The following is a 20,687-nucleotide window of genomic DNA, read 5'->3' on the forward strand; positions in this document are numbered from 1 at the left end:
CAAATACCCAGAACACAATTTGCGGCTTCGAATACGTTTTCTCTTTGTCCGAAAACTGCCAATGAAGAACTGGCCGGTTTGAGTTGTGCACACTCTCTTCTACGTGGTCAAATGCCGTTTTTTATGGTTTAAACACAACCACCAAACATAATCAACGTTGTGGGTTATTGAAGGCAGACACTCAATATTAAAAATAGAAATAAAATATGATACCAATTTTTTGTGGCTTCTAAAATCCGCAAATATGTTTCCAGTACAGTTCCAGTTTCGAGCAGTTGCGTTTTTTTACTTTATTGAAAATATATGGGACGCTGTACAAAAATATTTTTTGGGTAGTATTTTGACACCATAATGAACCGCCTGGCAAAAAATGAAACAAACTTTTTGGGGGGATGTCAGTGTGGGACACTGACACCCCCCAAGGGCACACGGGTCATGAAAATGGGCACCATGCGAAAATTTCCATAGCAACTTGTGCGAATGCTGTTATGTGCCAATATGGCATCAACCACGTCACAGTGTCCATGCAAGTTGCCATGAAAACTGCCGTACGGTGCCAGTTTTCATCTCTCATGTGTCCCCTGTTCACATTAGACAACTTCTTGGCGTGATGAACAAACTTAATTTTGTTTTAACTTGTCCTGTGCTGTCTAAACAGCCCACAATAAACAACATTTTTGAGGGATAATTAAAGTTATGTCATACATTTCACCTGCGGCAGATTCAGATGGGGGGGTCGGGATGTCCTGACCCCCCTTGAATTCTGCATGTGCAAAAATTTAGGGAGTGCAAATAGGGGGTGTTCTTAAACATATGATACGCTGACCAACACCTGACCCCCCCCTCAGGAAATACCTGTGCCCACCCCTGCATTTCACAAATGTTTCATGTGTGTGTGGCATACCTACTTATGATCAGTAGGCCTATGTAGAGGAAATTATCAAATATCCACTCTGTATCCGTAGCCATTCATATCGCAAATCATGATTTTATTTTGCATACTATTTAGATAAATTCTGATAATTGAAACAAAATCTGTGGCTCCCTGGAGCTTGAATTCATGAGAATCTACTGTACAAGCCGCAAGAAAGTAAGCCTGTCTCCTCGACAAATGAAATGTGGCGTGGGCGTGCATATTTTTTCTCGACAGTTGGCAAGTAGCAGCTAATGCAGTTGAGGGTTCATGTTTAAAACTGAAACCAATAAGAGGTATTGCATTATTGAATATTGAGATATTTTCTTAGCGGTGTACAGATGTGTTACCACGCATATACCGTATTTACTCGAGTAATAGCCACACTGTTTATGAAGAAAACCTGAGCGTTCGCTTTTCCGAGAAGCATGCGGCTTCCTAATCATTGCGATCGGCAGCATGATTCCAGCGGTTTACAGGACAGAGACACATCTTCGTGCGAAGATACCATCTGTGAAGAGTGCATCTGTATGGAGAATCGTGTTCTCAATTTAGTTATTCGCTATCTTATTTATGCACAATGCGATGATTGGCTGTATATGTGTTCTGCGGGTAAGCAGACATAAGGGCCTTGTTCATAAATAGTGTGGCTATTTCTCGAGTAAATACAGTATGAGTACTTCGCTGTGGTGAGCAACAGCCTTTCCACTCACCTTTTTTTTTTTTGACCTAAATAAAATGACATAATATGATTATTCAATCGTTTATAAGTTTTCGTGGTTTGAAATTATGTGTCTACTTAAAACAAATGTTACAAAACAAAAAAAAAAATCAATTTTTTTTTATTGGATTGCATCTTCTGGTTGAGTGTCGAAAACTCCCAGGATGATCTCATAACTGCGATCACCTTTCCAGAGACACAAAGTGCCTCTAGAATCATGTTTACTTACAAATTTGGGGTCCTTTGTTTTCGGGTAAATCCCAATATTTCTTGACATTTACACACCGAACGTGTCCTGTGAAAATCGAGTTAAACTCGATTTCTACCCAAGTTTAGAAAATGAATTCCCCCAGTTCTCAAATTACTTTGCTCTAAAAATATTTTGTGCATAACAGAAAGTTGGTAGGAACACATAAGCTAGCTTTAGACCCTACAATCCTAGATCCTGTTGACTTCACTGAACTGAAGCGATAGATTAAGACCCAAACTGTCCTTTTTATGTCCATTGCGAATTACCCTTTGCCCTTCTCCTTAACCATTTTTAATGAAAAAAAAAAAAAAAATCAAGAACGTTTACAAATTCTTGTAATGTGAAGCTAAAGCGCAGCTCTTGAGGAGAAGGGGGGAAGGTACGGAAGGGGGGGTATGCCCCTCCTCCTTCTCTGTGTCTTCCTCCTTCTCCTCCTCCCATTAAATTTCCACACTAAATTTCCCTCTAAATTTTGCGAAAATTTCCCCGCTAAATTTAGCGGGTTAAGTTTCCCAATTGACGTCATGTGACCTTAACACCAATTCAATTTCCCCGCTAAATTTAGCGGGGAAAATGATGTCACATGACTTCGTGTCACATCACCCATGAACAAATTTAGTTTCTTTGCTAGATTTAGCGGGAAAATTGACGTCATGTGACCTCAACACCAATCCAATTTCCCGCTAAATTTAGCGGGGCAGTTACGCCGACGGTGACACCACTCAGGTCACGCGCCTAAGAGCTGTGCTTTAAAAAAAAAGCATTGTAGAGAAGCTGCAATGTTGAGAGAATGTTTTCTCAATTCAGATATGTCCAAGAACTGGACAGGTCTAGAGATGGGGATAAAGATGCCACTCATGCAGATTATTAAATTTAAGACAGGACGCTTTATAAAAAAATCTAACAGATCAAGTTCTGTTAGACGCCGTCTTGTGTACTTTAATGACTCAATTGCAAAAAAATATTCAGCTTACTTAAACTTATTATAGTACTCTTTATTGTTAATTATGCCAATTTATTTCTAAATATGAACTGAAAAACACGAATTTCAAAATAATTTCTTGAAAAACCTGACTTCTCCCCGATTACCACCTTGGAACAAAGGGCCCCCAATGTTTACCACTAATTTAAAAAAAATAAAATAAAACTTAAACATTAAAAACCCTCCTTATGAAATAAAATCAATAAAAGAAAATACTAAAATCAAATGGCTTTCACCGTATTACGACTCAAAATATTCTTTGTACAAAGATAAGCAGACAGCTTACAAGGTACCATCAAGGCACTTTTTTCTTCAATGAAACTTAATTTCAGATGCGGTCTTGAATTTTGTGGATGCGGTTCGGATGCAGATACAAGGTATGCGGATGCGGACTGGGTGCGGATACAATAATTTAAGACCATTGTGGAAACGGCTCACGTGCAGATACAAAGTTTGCGGATGCGGATGATCAAACTGTTATCCGCGCAGGGCTTTATCTATAGACCTATTTCACAGCGGCGGCGCCATCCTGAAATATCGTCACTTCCAGTATGGTTGAAACATTGTTTTGCCGGGGAGGCACTCACTTGATCGAATGACGTTTTAGCGAACACCCACGTTTCATCGAACGACACTTTAGCGAATAGTCGGACGCCGCGAAGCGGCGTTTTCGGGTGGGCCAAGTGAGTTCACATTTTTGTAATGAGTTGCCGCAGACTGTCGCCGCGAAGCGGCGTAAAGCGTAGCGCGACGGATGGGTTAACGCGCGCCCCCGTTATTCGCTAAAACGACCATTCGCTCAAATGTCGCCGTTCGCTAAAATGTCATTCGCTCTTGTGATATGGACCCGTTTTGCCGTCGCCATGCAAATAGAATACGTTAGGGTATAAGCGTAACCGTTGACCCATTTTAATTTTGTTACTCCTTTATTTTTTGACTATTTGCAAGTTGAAACATTCTATAATTTTATCGTCGCCCATACCAAATTTGCATACCAGGTGGCTGGGGACGAGAGTACTCGAAAAAGGTCTAGCTTTTGTAATAAGAATAAATAGGGTGCAAAGGAAACACAGAGCCTTCTTTTCAGAAGCAAGGCTCTGGTCAGAGCAGGTTCCATTTACGATGGGTATTCAAAAAGTGGTTGAAAAATTAATCATAGCACAACACTTTAGTTGGGACAACGCTTTTTTCTTCTCCCCCTTTTACGCTCGGAATTTTATTTAGCCCATTTTATTCAGGCTGCAAAAACCAGCATATCCACCAATACAACTATCAATAAAAATGTGTCCCCTTTTTAAAATATTTTTTGCTTTCTTTAAGCCTACCTCGGCGCAGGTGTGGCAGACATTCGTTCAGACATTCGTTCATGCTGCAATTTGGCACAAATGGCGCAGCACTTCCATCACTGCACGTGCATTCTGCAAACCTTGCAGCTTTCCCCAAAGGGAAAGCTGCAAGGATATTTTAATGGAACAAAATTTTATGATGTACTATACCCCCATTCATGCATTGAGTTATCTGTCCCCGTGCCATCCCAAATGTTAGGTGGTGTTTTAATCTTCTTGTAGTTCTCCACAGTCAGAGGGGATCATTATGGCCAACACTCCGTGTACACACCATGAACACACTTCCACCAACAGCACTGCCGGACTGGAAAACTAGCCACTCAAATCGGCACCGGTCATCATCATTTAGTGAGGTAAACCGCACAAGTTGGGCTACTAAGGCAGTTCTACAACATTTTTTATGTCGTGACCTCAGATTTTCTTCTCATTAAACCTCCTTCCATACTACATGGTGGCTTCACGGGAAGCCTTTTTACTTCTGGGAAGCCACATCCCGCCACGTAGATAAATAGCGTCTGTCACTTTCCCCATTAGTTTGCATGCAGATGCTTAGTTATCGGCGTCATTCTTGGTGTTGGTGAATTGACAAGCATGGCAAGTAGCTCTGTCGACTACAGGACCTACTAAGTGCGACCGGGGGCACGTTTGTGGCCGCAAAAACTGATCATTACTCCCCTTTTCCTTTCGGAGTCACTCCAGCAGCATTTATTAATGCGGCCATTGATGGGTCGACTTCTCAACTGCTCGCTCGTTTTAGGCCCGAATAAAAACTGGCTTGCATGAAAATCACCGGCGGATGCCCTCTTCCGTTCCTGACTACACTGGCTGGTGCAGTCAATCACGATGCAAAAAAACTCGAGTGAGCTTGAAACACTGCCTCCGCACATAAACAGATGTAGGGCGAAAGTTGATCGACACGACATCCAGCAAAATTTCGAGCCGGAAGAGGTATGTCGCACAAGATCAATCTATACTTTGCCCCCCAACAGTAGTCCCATCTTTTTGTGTGCCAGCTCACCAGTAGACATGAAGAACGGGATCCTAAAGCGGCCGGAGAGCACTCGACTCCTCAGCACCTGCAGGTTGCAGCCGTCGAAGGGAAGGGCTCCGCACACCAGCACGTACAGCACCACCCCGAGGCTCTGCAACATAGATTAGAGGAAGTCACTATAAGCAGCCGATCTGCGCAATCGTCCGCGAATATCCTCACTTCGTGGCTAAGTCTAGGCTTCACTTTTTCATCGTCTAACACTGGCCACACGAGAATGGTGCTTCAAGCTGTACAAGTTTTTCCTCGGTTCAGTTCAGTTGTCTTCAGAAGTTTCTGTAAAAACTACAGTACAACCATTTCTCTCTTTTTCTTTTTGTTGATGATTTTTGATTTGTCTGGGATATCAGTAGGATAGCAAGCAACCTATATTGGTTTCAATAGCCAGCTGAATTATGAAACCTTATTAGTTTACTGCTAATGGCAACTGTTTAATTTATAATATTATTGGTATCATTTACGAGATATATCAATTTATACAGATACCTCATTGGAAGCAAAAGAAACACAGCTGCAGATTACCTCTTAAAGCGCTGAACAAGCTTTCCACACGAGAGACTGCACATTTTAGACAGCAGCCAGAATGGCAGCTCGCAAATCTTTGCAGCAAAAATCACTAATTTGGGGAAAAGTAGGGGAACCTTGTTGATTCATGCCACATTTATGTAGGACTTAAAGGTGTACAGAAACGAAATTCCAGAGCTCATTTTTTAGCTTTAATGCGTTGCACTTTGCAGCATAACCTCAAAGTTACCAGTCTTTTGTTGAAAGGCACAAGAAAACTAATTTTAAAACTAATTAAATAATCTTTCAATGTGCACCTGGTGGATGCATGTGGAGCCTATTTGGGACGTAATCTAGCAATGTTGGGGAACTTGCTACGTAGTCATGACGTAGCAAGTTCCACCGGCAAAGCACAGCTCTTTGGAATTCAACATTTTCCTTCATAGCTTTCCTCAACTCATAAATCGCGCATTGTATCAAACCCTCGTTTGTGCACCTGGAAACAGCCATTCTCCCCCTAGAAGATTAGCCCGTCGCTCAAAATTTGGACAAAAGTTGCTTTCCTCACCCTGTTCACTCCTAAGCTGACAGTGCTGTGGAAGCTATGTGCTCTTTGAACCAGCCTTACGCTCGCCACCCCACGGGTACTTCGAACGGCTCGGTTGTAACGTGTTGACGCTATTGACACCACCACAATGCTGACAACGCCACCAGGGCAAAGCTCATAACCACGCCAGCCTTGCTACGTCACAAATGCGGGGAATCTTTTTTTTTTTTTCTGTTTTTGTTTGCGCCGGATATCCCATTACACATCGTGCTCTCCCCGTTCGCTTCTCTTCGAGCGCTTGCTCGAGTGCACCGTTTGGAACGAAAAATATAGCCAGTTGTTCAAAATACAAACAGGCAATTATCATTTATGGGTATTATCCGTCCTGCTTGACTCATTTCGGAACAAAATTTGAATATTTCAATTTTTGTTTCCGTACCCCTTTAAAAGCACAAAAAACACAAACGAAGAAGAGACACATAAAAACAAAATTGGGGAGCGTGTATGTTTATACAGCCTAGAACTTAGCCTGCCTCAACAGGCGATTTGTCTCCTAGCTGTAGATAAGAAATTTAGACAGTGCAGTATAACCGCTAGCCTGGTGTCTTCAATGTGCACCCCGCAGTAGTAATTCACAACTGCATGCCGGTACGAGGCTCATCCAGATTGAGACGGTCAGGGGTGGGGATTTAAGGGGGGACACTGGCTAGAGGTCGAACTTCTTAACTACTCAAGTGATTGGAATGAAATTTAGAGAGGAGATTTAACCTCAGATGTAGGTGTACTGTGCAAACTTTCAGCTCTCCAGGACAACTTTACATACCTGTATAAGAAAATGTGTCACTCTTTGTTAAGAAATCTATCATATGCAAATGAAGCTATTAAGCACCATTTTGACTGCTAGAATATAAAGTGGGGGATGTGGCACTTTGGGCTATCTAGTTTTTATAACTCAAATGTAAATATTTCAGGAAGAGTGATTACCTCAAAATATGAGATGCAAATCTGTCCTATGTCAATTTTTGAAAACTTGGCTTTTTATCACTGAGGACTTTAACTTAAAACAAAATAAAGTAGATAGCCCGATTCCCCAGTAAATTTCAGTTCAGAAACATCTTGATTGTGGTATCTGAACACTTTCACCTTCGAACAAAAGATTCCTTCGTATGAAATTTGCAGCAAAAAGTGGAACTGAGAAAAATGCATTCAAACATTGAACTCCTTTACTTTGTTACTGCCTCACAACTGTTGAAAATATTTTATATCATCGTAAATATTTGGCGTATGGTTATCAAATTTGGTGTAAGGGTGTATAATTAGTTTCTAAAACTGAAAACGTCAAAATTAAAAAATTAATTTTTAAAAAAAAAATAAAAACTTTAGGCCCATGTCCCCCTTTAACCCAATATCCCTGGGTTCTGCAGTGCAAGCTTTCACTCTAAGTGCTCCGAGCTGGTGAGTGCTAGCCCAGAGACACATCCAACATGGACTAATGCGTTTTTTGCACCTTTAAGTCCTCCAGAATATAATAAACCAATTAGCCCAATCAAAAGTTTTATTTCAGGTTTATGCGTTTTCTCGGTTGTTACTTTTACAAACGCTGGTCCTGGAGAACCCTCATAAAAATATGTGCATATTAACTTTTCGTCTGCAGCATTTGCCATCCTGCTTTGTTATGCCCAAGAAACCCGATGCGGCCGACCCAGTACATTAGGCCGCTGGGTCACAGCTGTTCCCTCTTCCTCTTACAACATTTTCCTTTCTCCGAGCTCTTTTAGGGTGTGACCTTAAACTAGGCTCGAAAGAGATTCACAATTTTCAGACACCCCGTTCACATTTTTTCATAGTCCATCCAAAAACCCTGTTCATCTGTTTATAATCCCAACGTATATGCACTTGCATTGCGCTCGCTTCCACTTGAGTTCAGAGTTCACGTCCACTGCCAATAACAACATTGCAGAAAAGAAAGGCTCTTATTTTACAGCGACAGCTGTTACAGGCTCGTTCCACCACTGGAAATGATGTCCATTGTCGTCGTAGTTATAGTTGTAATAGTTGTTGATGCTCTAGTTGGCGTAATAGGGTGTATGGCATCCATCACAATATTGCCAAACTCTCGAAAAAAGACTGCCTGCTGCCCTCTGGAATCGAACCTGGGTCCGTGCAAAGCGGGCGCGTTACCACAGAGCTATGGCACAGTATCCGCGATCCACTTTATTATATGGTTTTTGCAGAACAAACGTGAGTGTGAGTCTCGAATAGTGTCCACTCATGGGTACTGCGACATCGCAACAGAAAATTCTTCATAATTTTTAAAGAATTCCAAATTCAATCGGAGTCAATTGTTGACATTACAGGCGTCAGCTAGGTGATGCAAGCCGCCAGAAATTTTAAAAGGTTCAACAACCGTATATGTCTATCCAGGGCCTGTGCATTACATCATTGTCAGTGCATTCCTTAGCAGCCCCAAGTGGCAGTCATGCCAAAGCTCGACAAGGGTACGGCGCAAAGCGGCAGATGCAGGTGTCTTGGCATCACTGCACGCTGGCGTCGCACTTGTTGCGAGATGACGAAAGACGCGCTGGCGGCTTCGCGGATGTGTCTCGCCGTTTGTCGCAGAGAGAACCGTGAAGTGCATGCACATGATAACGAAGCCAATTGAGCCGACTTCGCTGTGACATGTCACAGATGTCGCTGTGACTGTGGATTAACACAGGACTGCTCATTTCTTTTAAGGAAAAGATCATACAAACATATATTCCATAGCATCTCTGTCATCGTAGCCAAAACTTGCTTGTGATCTACGCTGGCCGTGTCGTCGCCTGAAGTGCCAGATTACGACACCAACATTGTTGCGACGTTGTGAGCAAACAGCTATAAGGCTGCAAGGAGACCTTTTGCAAAATCTGTTGGATGATGACTGCTCTGGTAAGAAAGAGCCATCCTACTCTCGATTAAATTACGTGGCTATCGTGTTAACAATGTGCTTCTACACCATGCCACTTGCGATGCACGACTGGCGTAAAACTTTAGAGCTCTGCACGCATTAAACTTCACCGCTTTGCATTGGTGTGCGCATTAGGCTTCACCACTTTACACCAGAGTGCTAGGAGCAGTGGCTAATGTGGGGGAGCAACTGAGTTAGTTCGATGGCCTCGCCAAATTTTGCTCACTCTTATAGACCCTTTCTTCAAGGGCGCCGCCATCTTGAATTGTCGTCACTTCCAGCATGGCGACGGCAAAACATTGTTTTGCCGTCGCCATGCCAGTAGAAGACACTTAGGATTTAAGCGTAACCGTCACACATTATCGTTTTGCCTCCCCCTTATTTTTTTTTACTAGTTACAGGTTGGAACGTTTTTGTTTTCTCTCATTGCCCATGCCGGATACGCCTATTAAGTGGCTGGGGACGCGAGTATACAGAAAAGGTCTATAGGCCGACAACCTTTAGTTGCGATTATAGGTCGACCCCTAAATTTAAGGGACAGTGCTAGAAAAAATATTTCAACCTATAAGTCAGGGGTGACCAGACGAACATATCCAAAAAGCCACAAAGAAGAACCCTCTCAAGTGAAGAGCCGCAGTTAAAAGGGGATGTGGCAGCATTTTTTATCACTTTCGTCTCAGTGGGTGGCCATAGCGAATTCCACTCACAAAGCGATTATTTATTATGTTTCTTTACCGTGTTTGGGAAAAAAGAATCACCTTGAAGTTCGGCTCAATGGCATCGGTTTAGTTATGAGTAAGTCAGTTATGACGGTCCCGTGCAGCTATGACAAAGAACGAGAGGCATATCACTTCCTGAACCGCAAAGCAAATGTGCATGTTAGGAGGGAGGGGGGAGAGGGGAGGGGGCATGTTTATTAGGGCGCAGCAAGCCACACTTGGACTTGCGAAGAGCCGCAAGTGGCTCGCGAGCCAAAGTTTAGCCACCCCTGCTATAGATGAACGAATATGATAGCTTTACAAAGCCATAGAAGTCCATGTGAAATAAATTGTAACAACTGATAACCCTAAGAGGGTTATCAGTTGTTATGTTATCTTGGATCATAAGCTTCTCTACCACAGTCCCCTAAACTACCGTATATCAACATGGTTCTACTACTCATTCTTAATAACTAGAGTATTTATTCCTTTTAAATATTGTTACTGAAAGCCAATGGGTAATAAAAATCTACTAATTTTTCTGTTTGCACTTGCACCTGTTTCAGTACAAGAAAAAAAATGTTCACACATATACATTTTCCCATCTCCCTGTTTATAGCTCCTATTCAGGTTGATACTTCAAAGAACATTGTAAAAAGCCTCTGTGTATGCAGCAGAACATCGTTGTTACATTCTCGGTTGATACGTTTTCCCAGCTCTTACGTTCAAAAACGCCGGTCCCGTTTTACTTCCATAGAAATACATGTGTTAGTTTCCTGCCTGTTACGTTTGCTTTTCCGGTTGTTACGTCCAGAAGTGTCGGTATTGCGGCCCCTCGGCGCGCCGGGCGCTAGGCTGCCACGCTGACTTTGAAGCGAAGCTAGCGGAGCAAAGCCGAACCACGCAGTGCGGGTCGCACGGCACACGTTGGCACGCAGTTGCCCGTCTTCCCTTTACTCCTTTTCCCCTCTCATCCGTCTCTCTGTCTCCTCGCTGGGCTTTGCTGAGCTCTGCCACAGCTTACCTTCTTGCCCAAGTGTGACCTTGGCGCACCGCTTGGACAGAGAGCGAGGCTGGCAAGGCAGCAAACGCTCGTTCTCTCTTGCTCTCTCTTTCATCTGTCCTTCTCTTTCTCTGGCACGAGGAGCACCCGCATGCACTCTGCGCTTCTAGTTTCTGTTCCACTTGATTGCGTGAACTGTGGTGCTTCGGAGTATGTGCGCTTTGCGCCCATTGATGACGGTCATGGCATCGCGAAAAAGGAAGGTACTCTCTTTTAAAGAGAAGTTTGATATACTTCAGACGTTGGATCACAATCCCAGCCGAAAGAGATCTGACGTCGCAAGAGTCCTTGGACCCGCTCCGTCAACTTTGACCAGCATCGTCGCCAAACAAAAGAGACTGAGGCAAAAGCTCCTTTTTATCAACCATCCTTCAAACAGGCTCACGGGGCAAAATACACAAAGTTAGAGTGCCTGAGTCCTCAATAGTTCTTTAAGTACACATAAAATAAACCATTGTACATATAAGAGCTGCTTTATATCCCATGTAGAGCCCCCCTAAGTGCGGTATCGGTTGCTACGTCTTCCCAGATGATACTATTTTTTCCGTGGTCCCCTGAAAAACGTATCAACGAGGTTCAATTGTAATAAATAATTGACGTATATAATGAAAGTCTCCAAGTTATGTGAGTCCTGTATGGGTGGGTACAGGGTTATAAGTATTCTAGTGAATGTCACTTTGAGATAGGGACGTGTATGCTGTTATTTTGCACAATTGCTTATTTTCTTGTTCCTCTGTTTCTTGCTTGTATGAAGAAAACGCTTCAGATATCATATCAATATATCTGCTCTCACGGCTAGTTGGGCGTTACGCCTCAAACCAGAACTTTTCAAATAACACTTCCGGGACGAACCCTCCTCTGTAATTTTTTGGGGCTAAATTTTGGCCGTCCTTAGGTCCGCATCAGCATTATAATAAGCATGCCAAACGGACGGTGGTGCTCAGTCTCATGTATACATTGTTAATCCAAAAATCACTTTATTTGAAAAAAATGTATGGTAAATACAAATGTAACATTATATTAAAACAAACGGGGAAAAACAGAAATGCTCATAATGCTCTTCATCAGGAGCATTCCCAGTGAGCTACTCACCCAGACATCGATTTCAGGACCGATGTAGCACTTTCCCTCGAACACCTCAGGAGCAGCGTAAGGTGGACTGCCGCACCATGTTGTCAAGTAGTCATCAGGAGAGAAGAAATTGCTAAATCCAAAATCTGGCAAGAGAGACCCAAGCAACGTCAGATTCCGAAGTTTCTGTCGGAACGACATATATCAGAGGAGAAAGGGAGAGAGAGAGAGAGTGCAAATGGTTCTCACCAGCAAGCTTAATGTTCATGTTGCAATCCAGCAATAAGTTTTCAGCCTGGAAATAAACAAAACAATGTGCAACTGCAGTTCTAAACGGCCCCACTCTTGCGGAACAACAGGCAGTAAAGGAAACACAGTGCAAAACTTACAACTATACACTTTGCAATGTGGAACCGTACCATAGAAAAGTGTATTCAGGTACAATTGCGGCCAATATAAGCTGAAACGCTAGGACGCTTGGTGTGCGGTATCTTACCAGTGCCACCTGTGGCAATGCTCCAAACACTAACATGTGCTGAGGCCGAGATAAACCCTCTTAGGCGCTCCCTCTGTCGTATTTCACTCTTAAGCCATCTGTTACCGAAATGCGTGCACGGCCGCAAAGGCGGTGTGACGGGGCTACAGCTTGTGATACCCCTTAGCGCCTGATTCCTATTGCGTGGGTTAAGCACCAACTGGTTGAGAAAAAAGGCTGGAGCTGGGGACATGCATCAGGGGAAAACTTTTTTTATTTACAATAACTAAATGAAATATGCACAGTTTATAGTGCTTGATTTCCTCTTTATAAATGTTAAATTTCATATAGCTCGTTTTCTTATTTATGTTCTGGATTCAATGTACATGCAGAAAAACACCATTGCTCCCAAAAAAATGGCACAAATCTGTTCAAAGGTTCCCTCGATAGCGAAAAACCTTAAAAAAAGACAAGTACCAGAAATGCCACAGCCACCCTTATCTGTCGTGTTCAATTGGCATGGTGTACAAAATCCCACTAACATGTGGTACAAGCTACACGATCCAAACTGAACTGTGACTGAACAATCGCCTCCTCGAGCATGATCATTCACTAAAATCTACGGTGGACGGTCATCTTCCCGTTCATTGCAAATCCTGCTCGTGTACTCCGATTCTTAAAGGCACAACAATAATTGGACATTATCGAGACAAGAGGACTCGCGAAATCTTGGAAGCACACTGCATCAACAGCTTGGGGGACTGCTGCATTAGCCGCCCATCAGTGACACAGCTTCAAACCGAAACCTTGTTTTTAGATCGGACTATGGACAACACATTGTAGTTAAATGTGTTGTGTCGCGTGTGACACGCACTGCGTGCCCTGCTTGTCTTTCGGAACATCCTCTTCTTCCTTTTGTGTATAAATTCAGTTGCGAGTCAGTGCTTGTGCATCTCACGTTTCCTTTCTCCGTCCTCGTATTTTTGTGCGCTGTTCTGTTCACCATGTCATCATACCAAATCACCCAAATTACAACACTTCTGTAGTCTGTAGCAGCGATTTGATGGATGGCTCCCATTGGCTGGCGCGCGTCATAGTTTCAGAGAACGCCACCCCATCGTGCTGCCGGCCCCGCGCCGGTAAAAGGAACGCTTCTGCTCCTCTTGACGCCGACGAACATGGCAGCGTTTTAAGCATCTACATCGTCCAAGGCCACAATCTCGGCAGTAGCGAAACCCGCCCGTCCACACAAGTACTCCAAAGACGAACTAAGGAAGCGGAATGACGCACCATAAGCGAGGAGGTAGGCAGCAAAATCCACCATTATTGTCAAGTCTCTGAATACATGGCAGCAACGCAACGCGCTAGGAGACAGAACAATGCCTTTTGAAAGCGTAGGCGCAAGCGGATCGCGATTCAAAGCGCCTCTCTCAGGCGGCAAGAGGACGAGGCCCTTCGACAATGCGAGGCGGAAGCAATACGTCGCAGGCAGAATGATTTTCCGTTCACAACTCATAAGAAGTGCTTAGTGTCCTCAGACTTTTTTTTTTTATTAATATAGCCAAGAAGTTTAAGACCAGCATTACTATTTTATCAAAATCAATCGGCCACTAACTTTACTGGACATGGGCTGTTCACCTTTGCGAAATATCCATCAGTGATTAATCAACTATAGCCAGGCACTAGAAATAATAAACTTCCAGTGGTCAGCAATACTGACCACTAAAAAGCCCTTAAAAACGCCAATGAATCTTACAAATCAACGATTTGAGGTACTAAGCAAGTACAACCACACAGATTACCCACTGTGCTGGCCCTCCATCCTAAATAATTTTGGAATGTGACAATGTGTCAGTTTTAACAACTTGTAAGAAGTATTGCTCAAGGTAGATGGTTCCTCCGAGAAATGTAGAAATATACTGGCCTCAAGATGAAGCTTGCACTGGTGGCTCAGGTGCCTGTCGAAATTTAATCAACCTTGGCCTTGATTTCAACCTCGCACAGATTGTCTCTTTTCCCACTAGTGTGACCAGCACCTGTTCACACATACTGGACCTAGTTCTGACTGGCCATCCCGAAAATGTCACCTCCCTTTCTGGATTTGTAGGTGTGGGAGACCACAAAGCGGTTTATTATGACATAGCATTTCAAGAGCCACAACCTATCAAACAAGCTAAAAATATTGGGTTAGACAACAAAGGAAATTACGAGCGACTAAACATGGACCTATCTAACATATTTTCAGTCTGCTTGTAAAAGTTTGAAAATAGAAATGTAAATGAAAACCAATGTCCTTTTAAGAACAAATTATTAGAATTTGTTGAAATTTATATTCCGAGCATTAAATTTAAGCTCCCAAACAGCTAATCTCTGGTATATTCACAGTGACTAAAAACTCTTAGTAATAATAAAAAAAACACACTGTTTTCAAGTGGCCCTAAGCAAAACACTGCTGAACATTAGAATACATACAACAAATGAGCTGCTGAACTATGCTCGAGCAGCAGAAACATGTTTTCTATCAGGAAACTCCATCATTCATGCTAATAACTAACCCGAGTCATTTTTGGAATATTTTTAATCATGCACCACACTCTTCACTAACACTTATTGATGATTCTGAAAGCATAATAGACAAAAGCGAGTGTGCCATAATTTTGAAGGAATTGTTAACCTTATTAAATCTCTCAAGATGTCTTAATCCTGTAGCATCGACAACATCAACTCGAAAATATTGCAGCATGCTCTATGTTCATCGAGCCTTTTCTCAACAAAAATAATTCAGCAACCACTACATACGGCGGCCTGTAGCATCGACAACATCAACTCGAAAATATTGCAGCATGCTCTATGTTCATCGAGCCTTTTCTCAACAAAAATATTTCAGCAACCACTACATACGGCGGCCTGTAGCATCGACAACATCAACTCGAAATAACTGCAACATACTCTATGTTCATCGAGCCTTTTCTCAACAAAAATATTTCAGCAACCACTACATACGGCGGCCTGTAACATCGACAACATCAACTCGAAATAATTGCAACGTACTCTATGTTCATCGAGCCTTTTCTCAACAAAAATATTTCAGCAACCACCACATACGGCGGCCTGTAACATCGACAACATCAACTCGAAATAATTGCAACATGCTCTATGTTCATCGAGCCTTTCCTCAACAAAAATATTTCAGCAACCACTACATACGGCGGTCTGTAGCATCGACAACATCAACTCGAAATAATTGCAGCATACTCTATGTTCATCGAGCCTTTTCTCAACAAAAATACTTCAGCAACCACTACATACGGCGGCCTGTAGCATCGACAACACCAACTCGAAAATACTGCAGCATACTCTATGTTCATCGAGCCTTTTCTCAACAAAAATATTTCAGCAACCACTACATACGGCGGTCTGTAGCATCGACAACACCAACTCGAAAATATTGCAGCATACTCTATGTTCATCGAGCCTTTTCTCAACAAAAATATTTCAGCAACCACTACATACGGCGGCCGGTAACATCGACAACATGAACTCAAAATAATTGCGGCATGTTCTATGTTCATCATGCCTTTTCTCAACAAAAATATTTCAGCAACCACTACATACGGCGGCCTGTAGCATCGAAAACATCAACTCGAAAATATTGCAGCATACTCTATGTTCATCGAGCCTTTTCTCAACAAAAATATTTCAGCAACCACTACATACAGCGGCCTGTACCATCGACAACATCAACTCGAAAATATTGCAGCATGCTCTATGTTCATCGAGCCTTTCTCAACAAAAATATTTCAGCAACCACTACATACGGCGGCCTGTAGCATCGACAACATCAACTCGAAATAATTGCAGCATACTCTATGTTCATCGAGCCTTTTCTCAACAAAAATATTTCAGCAACCACTACATACGGCGGCCTGTAGCATCGACAACATCAACTCGAAAATATTGCAGCATGCTCTATGTTCATCGAGCCTTTTCTCAACAAAAATATTTCAGCAACCAGTACATACGGCGGCCTGTAGCATCGACCACATCAACTCGAAATAATTGCAGCAGGCTCTATGTTCATCGAGCCTTTTCTCAACAAAAAATATTTCAGCAACTACATACGGCGGCCTGTAGCATCGACAACATCAACTCGAAAATATTGCAGCAGGCTTTATGTTCATTGAGCCTTTTCTCAACAAAAATATTTCAGCAACCACTACATACGGCGGCCTGTAGCATCGACAACATCAACTCGAAATAATTGCAGCATACTCTATGTTCATCAAGCCTTTCCTCAACAAAAATATTTCAGCAACCACCACATACGGCGGCCTGTAACATCGACAACATCAACTCGAAATAATTGCAACATACTCTATGTTCATCGAGCCTTTTCTCAACAAAAATATTTCAGCAACCACTACATACGGCGGTCTGTAGCATCGACAACATCAACTCGAAATAATTGCAGCATACTCTATGTTCATCGAGCCTTTTCTCAACAAAAATATTTCAGCAACCACTACATACGGCGGCCTGTAGCATCGACAACATCAACTCGAAAATACTGCAGCATACTCTATGTTCATCGAGCCTTTTCTCAACAAAAATATTTCAGCAACCACTACATACGGCGGTCTGTAGCATCGACAACATCAACTCTAAAATATTGCAGCATGCTCTATGTTCATCGAGCCTTTTCTCAACAAAAATATTTCAGCAACCACTACATACAGCGGCCTGTACCATCGACAACATCAACTCGAAAATATTGCAGCATGCTCTATGTTCATCGAGCCTTTCTCAACAAAAATATTTCAGCAACCACTACATACGGCGGCCTGTAGCATCGACAACATCAACTCGAAATAATTGCAGCATACTCTATGTTCATCGAGCCTTTTCTCAACAAAAATATTTCAGCAACCACTACATACGGCGGCCTGTAGCATCGACAACATCAACTCGAAAATATTGCAGCATGCTCTATGTTCATCGAGCCTTTTCTCAACAAAAATATTTCAGCAACCAGTACATACGGCGGCCTGTAGCATCGACCACATCAACTCGAAATAATTGCAGCAGGCTCTATGTTCATCGAGCCTTTTCTCAACAAAAAATATTTCAGCAACTACATACGGCGGCCTGTAGCATCGACAACATCAACTCGAAAATATTGCAGCAGGCTTTATGTTCATTGAGCCTTTTCTCAACAAAAATATTTCAGCAACCACTACATACAGCGGCCTGTACCATCGACAACATCAACTCGAAAATATTGCAGCATGCTCTATGTTCATCGAGCCTTTTCTCAACAAAAATATTTCAGCAACCACTACATACGGCGGCCTGTAGCATCGACAACATCAACTCGAAATAATTGCAGCATACTCTATGTTCATCGAGCCTTTTTTCAACAAAAATATTTCAGCAACCACTACATACGGCGGCCGGTAACATCGACAACATGAACTCAAAATAATTGCGGCATGTTCTATGTTCATCGAGCCTTTTCTCAACAAAAATATTTCAGCAACCACTACATATGCGGCCTGTAGCATCGACAACATCAACTCGAAAATATTGCAGCATGCTCTATGTTGATCGAGCCTTTTCTCAACAAAAATAATTCAGCAACCACTACATACGGCGGCCTGTAACATCGACAACATCAACTCGAAATAATTGCAACGTACTCTATGTTCATCGAGCCTTTTCTCAACAAAAATATTTCAGCAACCACTACATACGGCGGCCTGTAACATCGACAACATCAACTCGAAAATATTGCAGCATGCTCTATGTTCATCGAGCCTTTTCTCAACAAAAATATTTCAGCAACCACTACATACGGCGGCCTGTAGCATCGACAACATCAACTCGAAAATACTGCAGCATACTCTATGTTCATCGAGCCTTTTCTCAACAAAAATATTTCAGCAACCACTACATACAGCGGCCTGTACCATCGACAACATCAACTCGAAAATATTGCAGCATGCTCTATGTTCATCGAGCCTTTCTCAACAAAAATATTTCAGCAACCACTACATACGGCGGCCTGTAGCATCGACAACATCAACTCGAAATAATTGCAGCATACTCTATGTTCATCGAGCCTTTTCTCAACAAAAATATTTCAGCAACCACTACATACGGCGGCCTGTAGCATCGACAACATCAACTCGAAAATATTGCAGCATGCTCTATGTTCATCGAGCCTTTTCTCAACAAAAATATTTCAGCAACCAGTACATACGGCGGCCTGTAGCATCGACCACATCAACTCGAAATAATTGCAGCAGGCTCTATGTTCATCGAGCCTTTTCTCAACAAAAAATATTTCAGCAACTACATACGGCGGCCTGTAGCATCGACAACATCAACTCGAAAATATTGCAGCAGGCTTTATGTTCATTGAGCCTTTTCTCAACAAAAATATTTCAGCAACCACTACATACGGCGGCCTGTAGCATCGACAACATCAACTCGAAATAATTGCAGCATACTCTATGTTCATCAAGCCTTTCCTCAACAAAAATATTTCAGCAACCACCACATACGGCGGCCTGTAACATCGACAACATCAACTCGAAATAATTGCAACATACTCTATGTTCATCGAGCCTTTTCTCAACAAAAATATTTCAGCAACCACTACATACGGCGGTCTGTAGCATCGACAACATCAACTCGAAATAATTGCAGCATACTCTATGTTCATCGAGCCTTTTCTCAACAAAAATATTTCAGCAACCACTACATACGGCGGCCTGTAGCATCGACAACATCAACTCGAAAATACTGCAGCATACTCTATGTTCATCGAGCCTTTTCTCAACAAAAATATTTCAGCAACCACTACATACGGCGGTCTGTAGCATCGACAACATCAACTCTAAAATATTGCAGCATGCTCTATGTTCATCGAGCCTTTTCTCAACAAACATATTTCAGCAACCACTACATACGGCGGTCTGTAGCATCGACAACATCAACTCGAAAATATTGCAGCATACTCTATGTTCATCGAGCCTTTTTTCAACAAAAATATTTCAGCAACCACTACATACGGCGGCCGGTAACATCGACAACATGAACTCAAAATATTTGCGGCATGTTCTATGTTCATCGAGCCTTTTCTCAACAAAAATATTTCAGCAACCACTACATATGCGGCCTGTAGCATCGACAACATCAACTCGAAAATATTGCAGCATGCTCTATGTTCATCGAGCCTTTTCTCAACAAAAATAATTCAGCAACCACTACATACGGCGGCCTGTAACATCGACAACATCAACTCGAAATAATTGCAACGTACTCTATGTTCATCGAGCCTTTTCTCAACAAAAATATTTCAGCAACCACTACATACGGCGGCCTGTAACATCGACAACATCAACTCGAAATAATTGCAACGTACTCTATGTTCATCGAGCCTTTTCTCAACAAAAATATTTCAGCAACCACCACATACGGCGGCCTGTAACATCAACAACATCAACTCGAAATAATTGCAACATACTCTATGTTCATTGAGCCTTTTCTCAACAAAAATATTTCAGCAACCACTACATACGGCGGTCTGTAGCATCGACAACATCAACTCGAAATAATTGCAGCATACTCTATGTTCATAGAGCCTTTTCTCAACAAAAATATTTCAGCAACCACTACATACGGCGGCCTGTAGCATCGACAACATCAACTCGAAAATACTGCAGCATACTCATGTTCATCGAGCCTTTTCTCAACAAAAATATTTCAGCAACCACTACATACGGCGGTCTGTAGCATCGACAACATCAACTCGAAAATATTGCAGCATACTCTATGTTCATCGAGCCTTTTCTCAACAAAAATATTTCAGCAACCACTACATACGGCGGTCTGTAGCATCGACAACATCAACTCGAAATAATTGCAGCATACTCTATGTTCATCGAGCCTTTTCTCAACAAAAATATTTCAGCAACCACTACATACGGCGGCCTGTAGCATCGACAACATCAACTCGAAAATATTGCAGCATACTCTATGTTCATCGAGCCTTTTCTCAACAAAAATATTTCAGCAACCACTACATACGGCGGCCTGTACCATCGACAACATCAACTCG

The 20,687-nt window shown here is 42.4% G+C and overlaps 1 protein-coding gene across 2 annotated transcripts in view; it reads right to left on the reverse strand.

Moving 5' to 3' along the window:
* The window catches only part of LOC8027006 (serine/threonine-protein kinase SIK2), a 70,208-nt gene that overhangs the window by 14,692 nt on the left and 34,829 nt on the right, over window positions 1–20,687 (reverse strand). For both annotated transcript variants that reach the window (XM_029991974.4, XM_040221140.3), the window contains exons 5-7: window positions 12,340–12,385; window positions 12,112–12,236; window positions 5,231–5,354 (exon numbers count right to left, since the gene is read on the reverse strand). In XM_029991974.4, coding sequence (XP_029847834.2) covers window positions 5,231–5,354; window positions 12,112–12,236; window positions 12,340–12,385 — 295 coding nt within the window. The remainder of the gene's footprint in view (window positions 1–5,230; window positions 5,355–12,111; window positions 12,237–12,339; window positions 12,386–20,687) is intronic.

Source organism: Ixodes scapularis, unplaced genomic scaffold, assembly GCF_016920785.2.
Source record: "Ixodes scapularis isolate PalLabHiFi unplaced genomic scaffold, ASM1692078v2 PGA_scaffold0__279_contigs__length_252992795, whole genome shotgun sequence".
In the NCBI taxonomy this organism is placed as follows: domain Eukaryota; kingdom Metazoa; phylum Arthropoda; class Arachnida; order Ixodida; family Ixodidae; genus Ixodes; species Ixodes scapularis.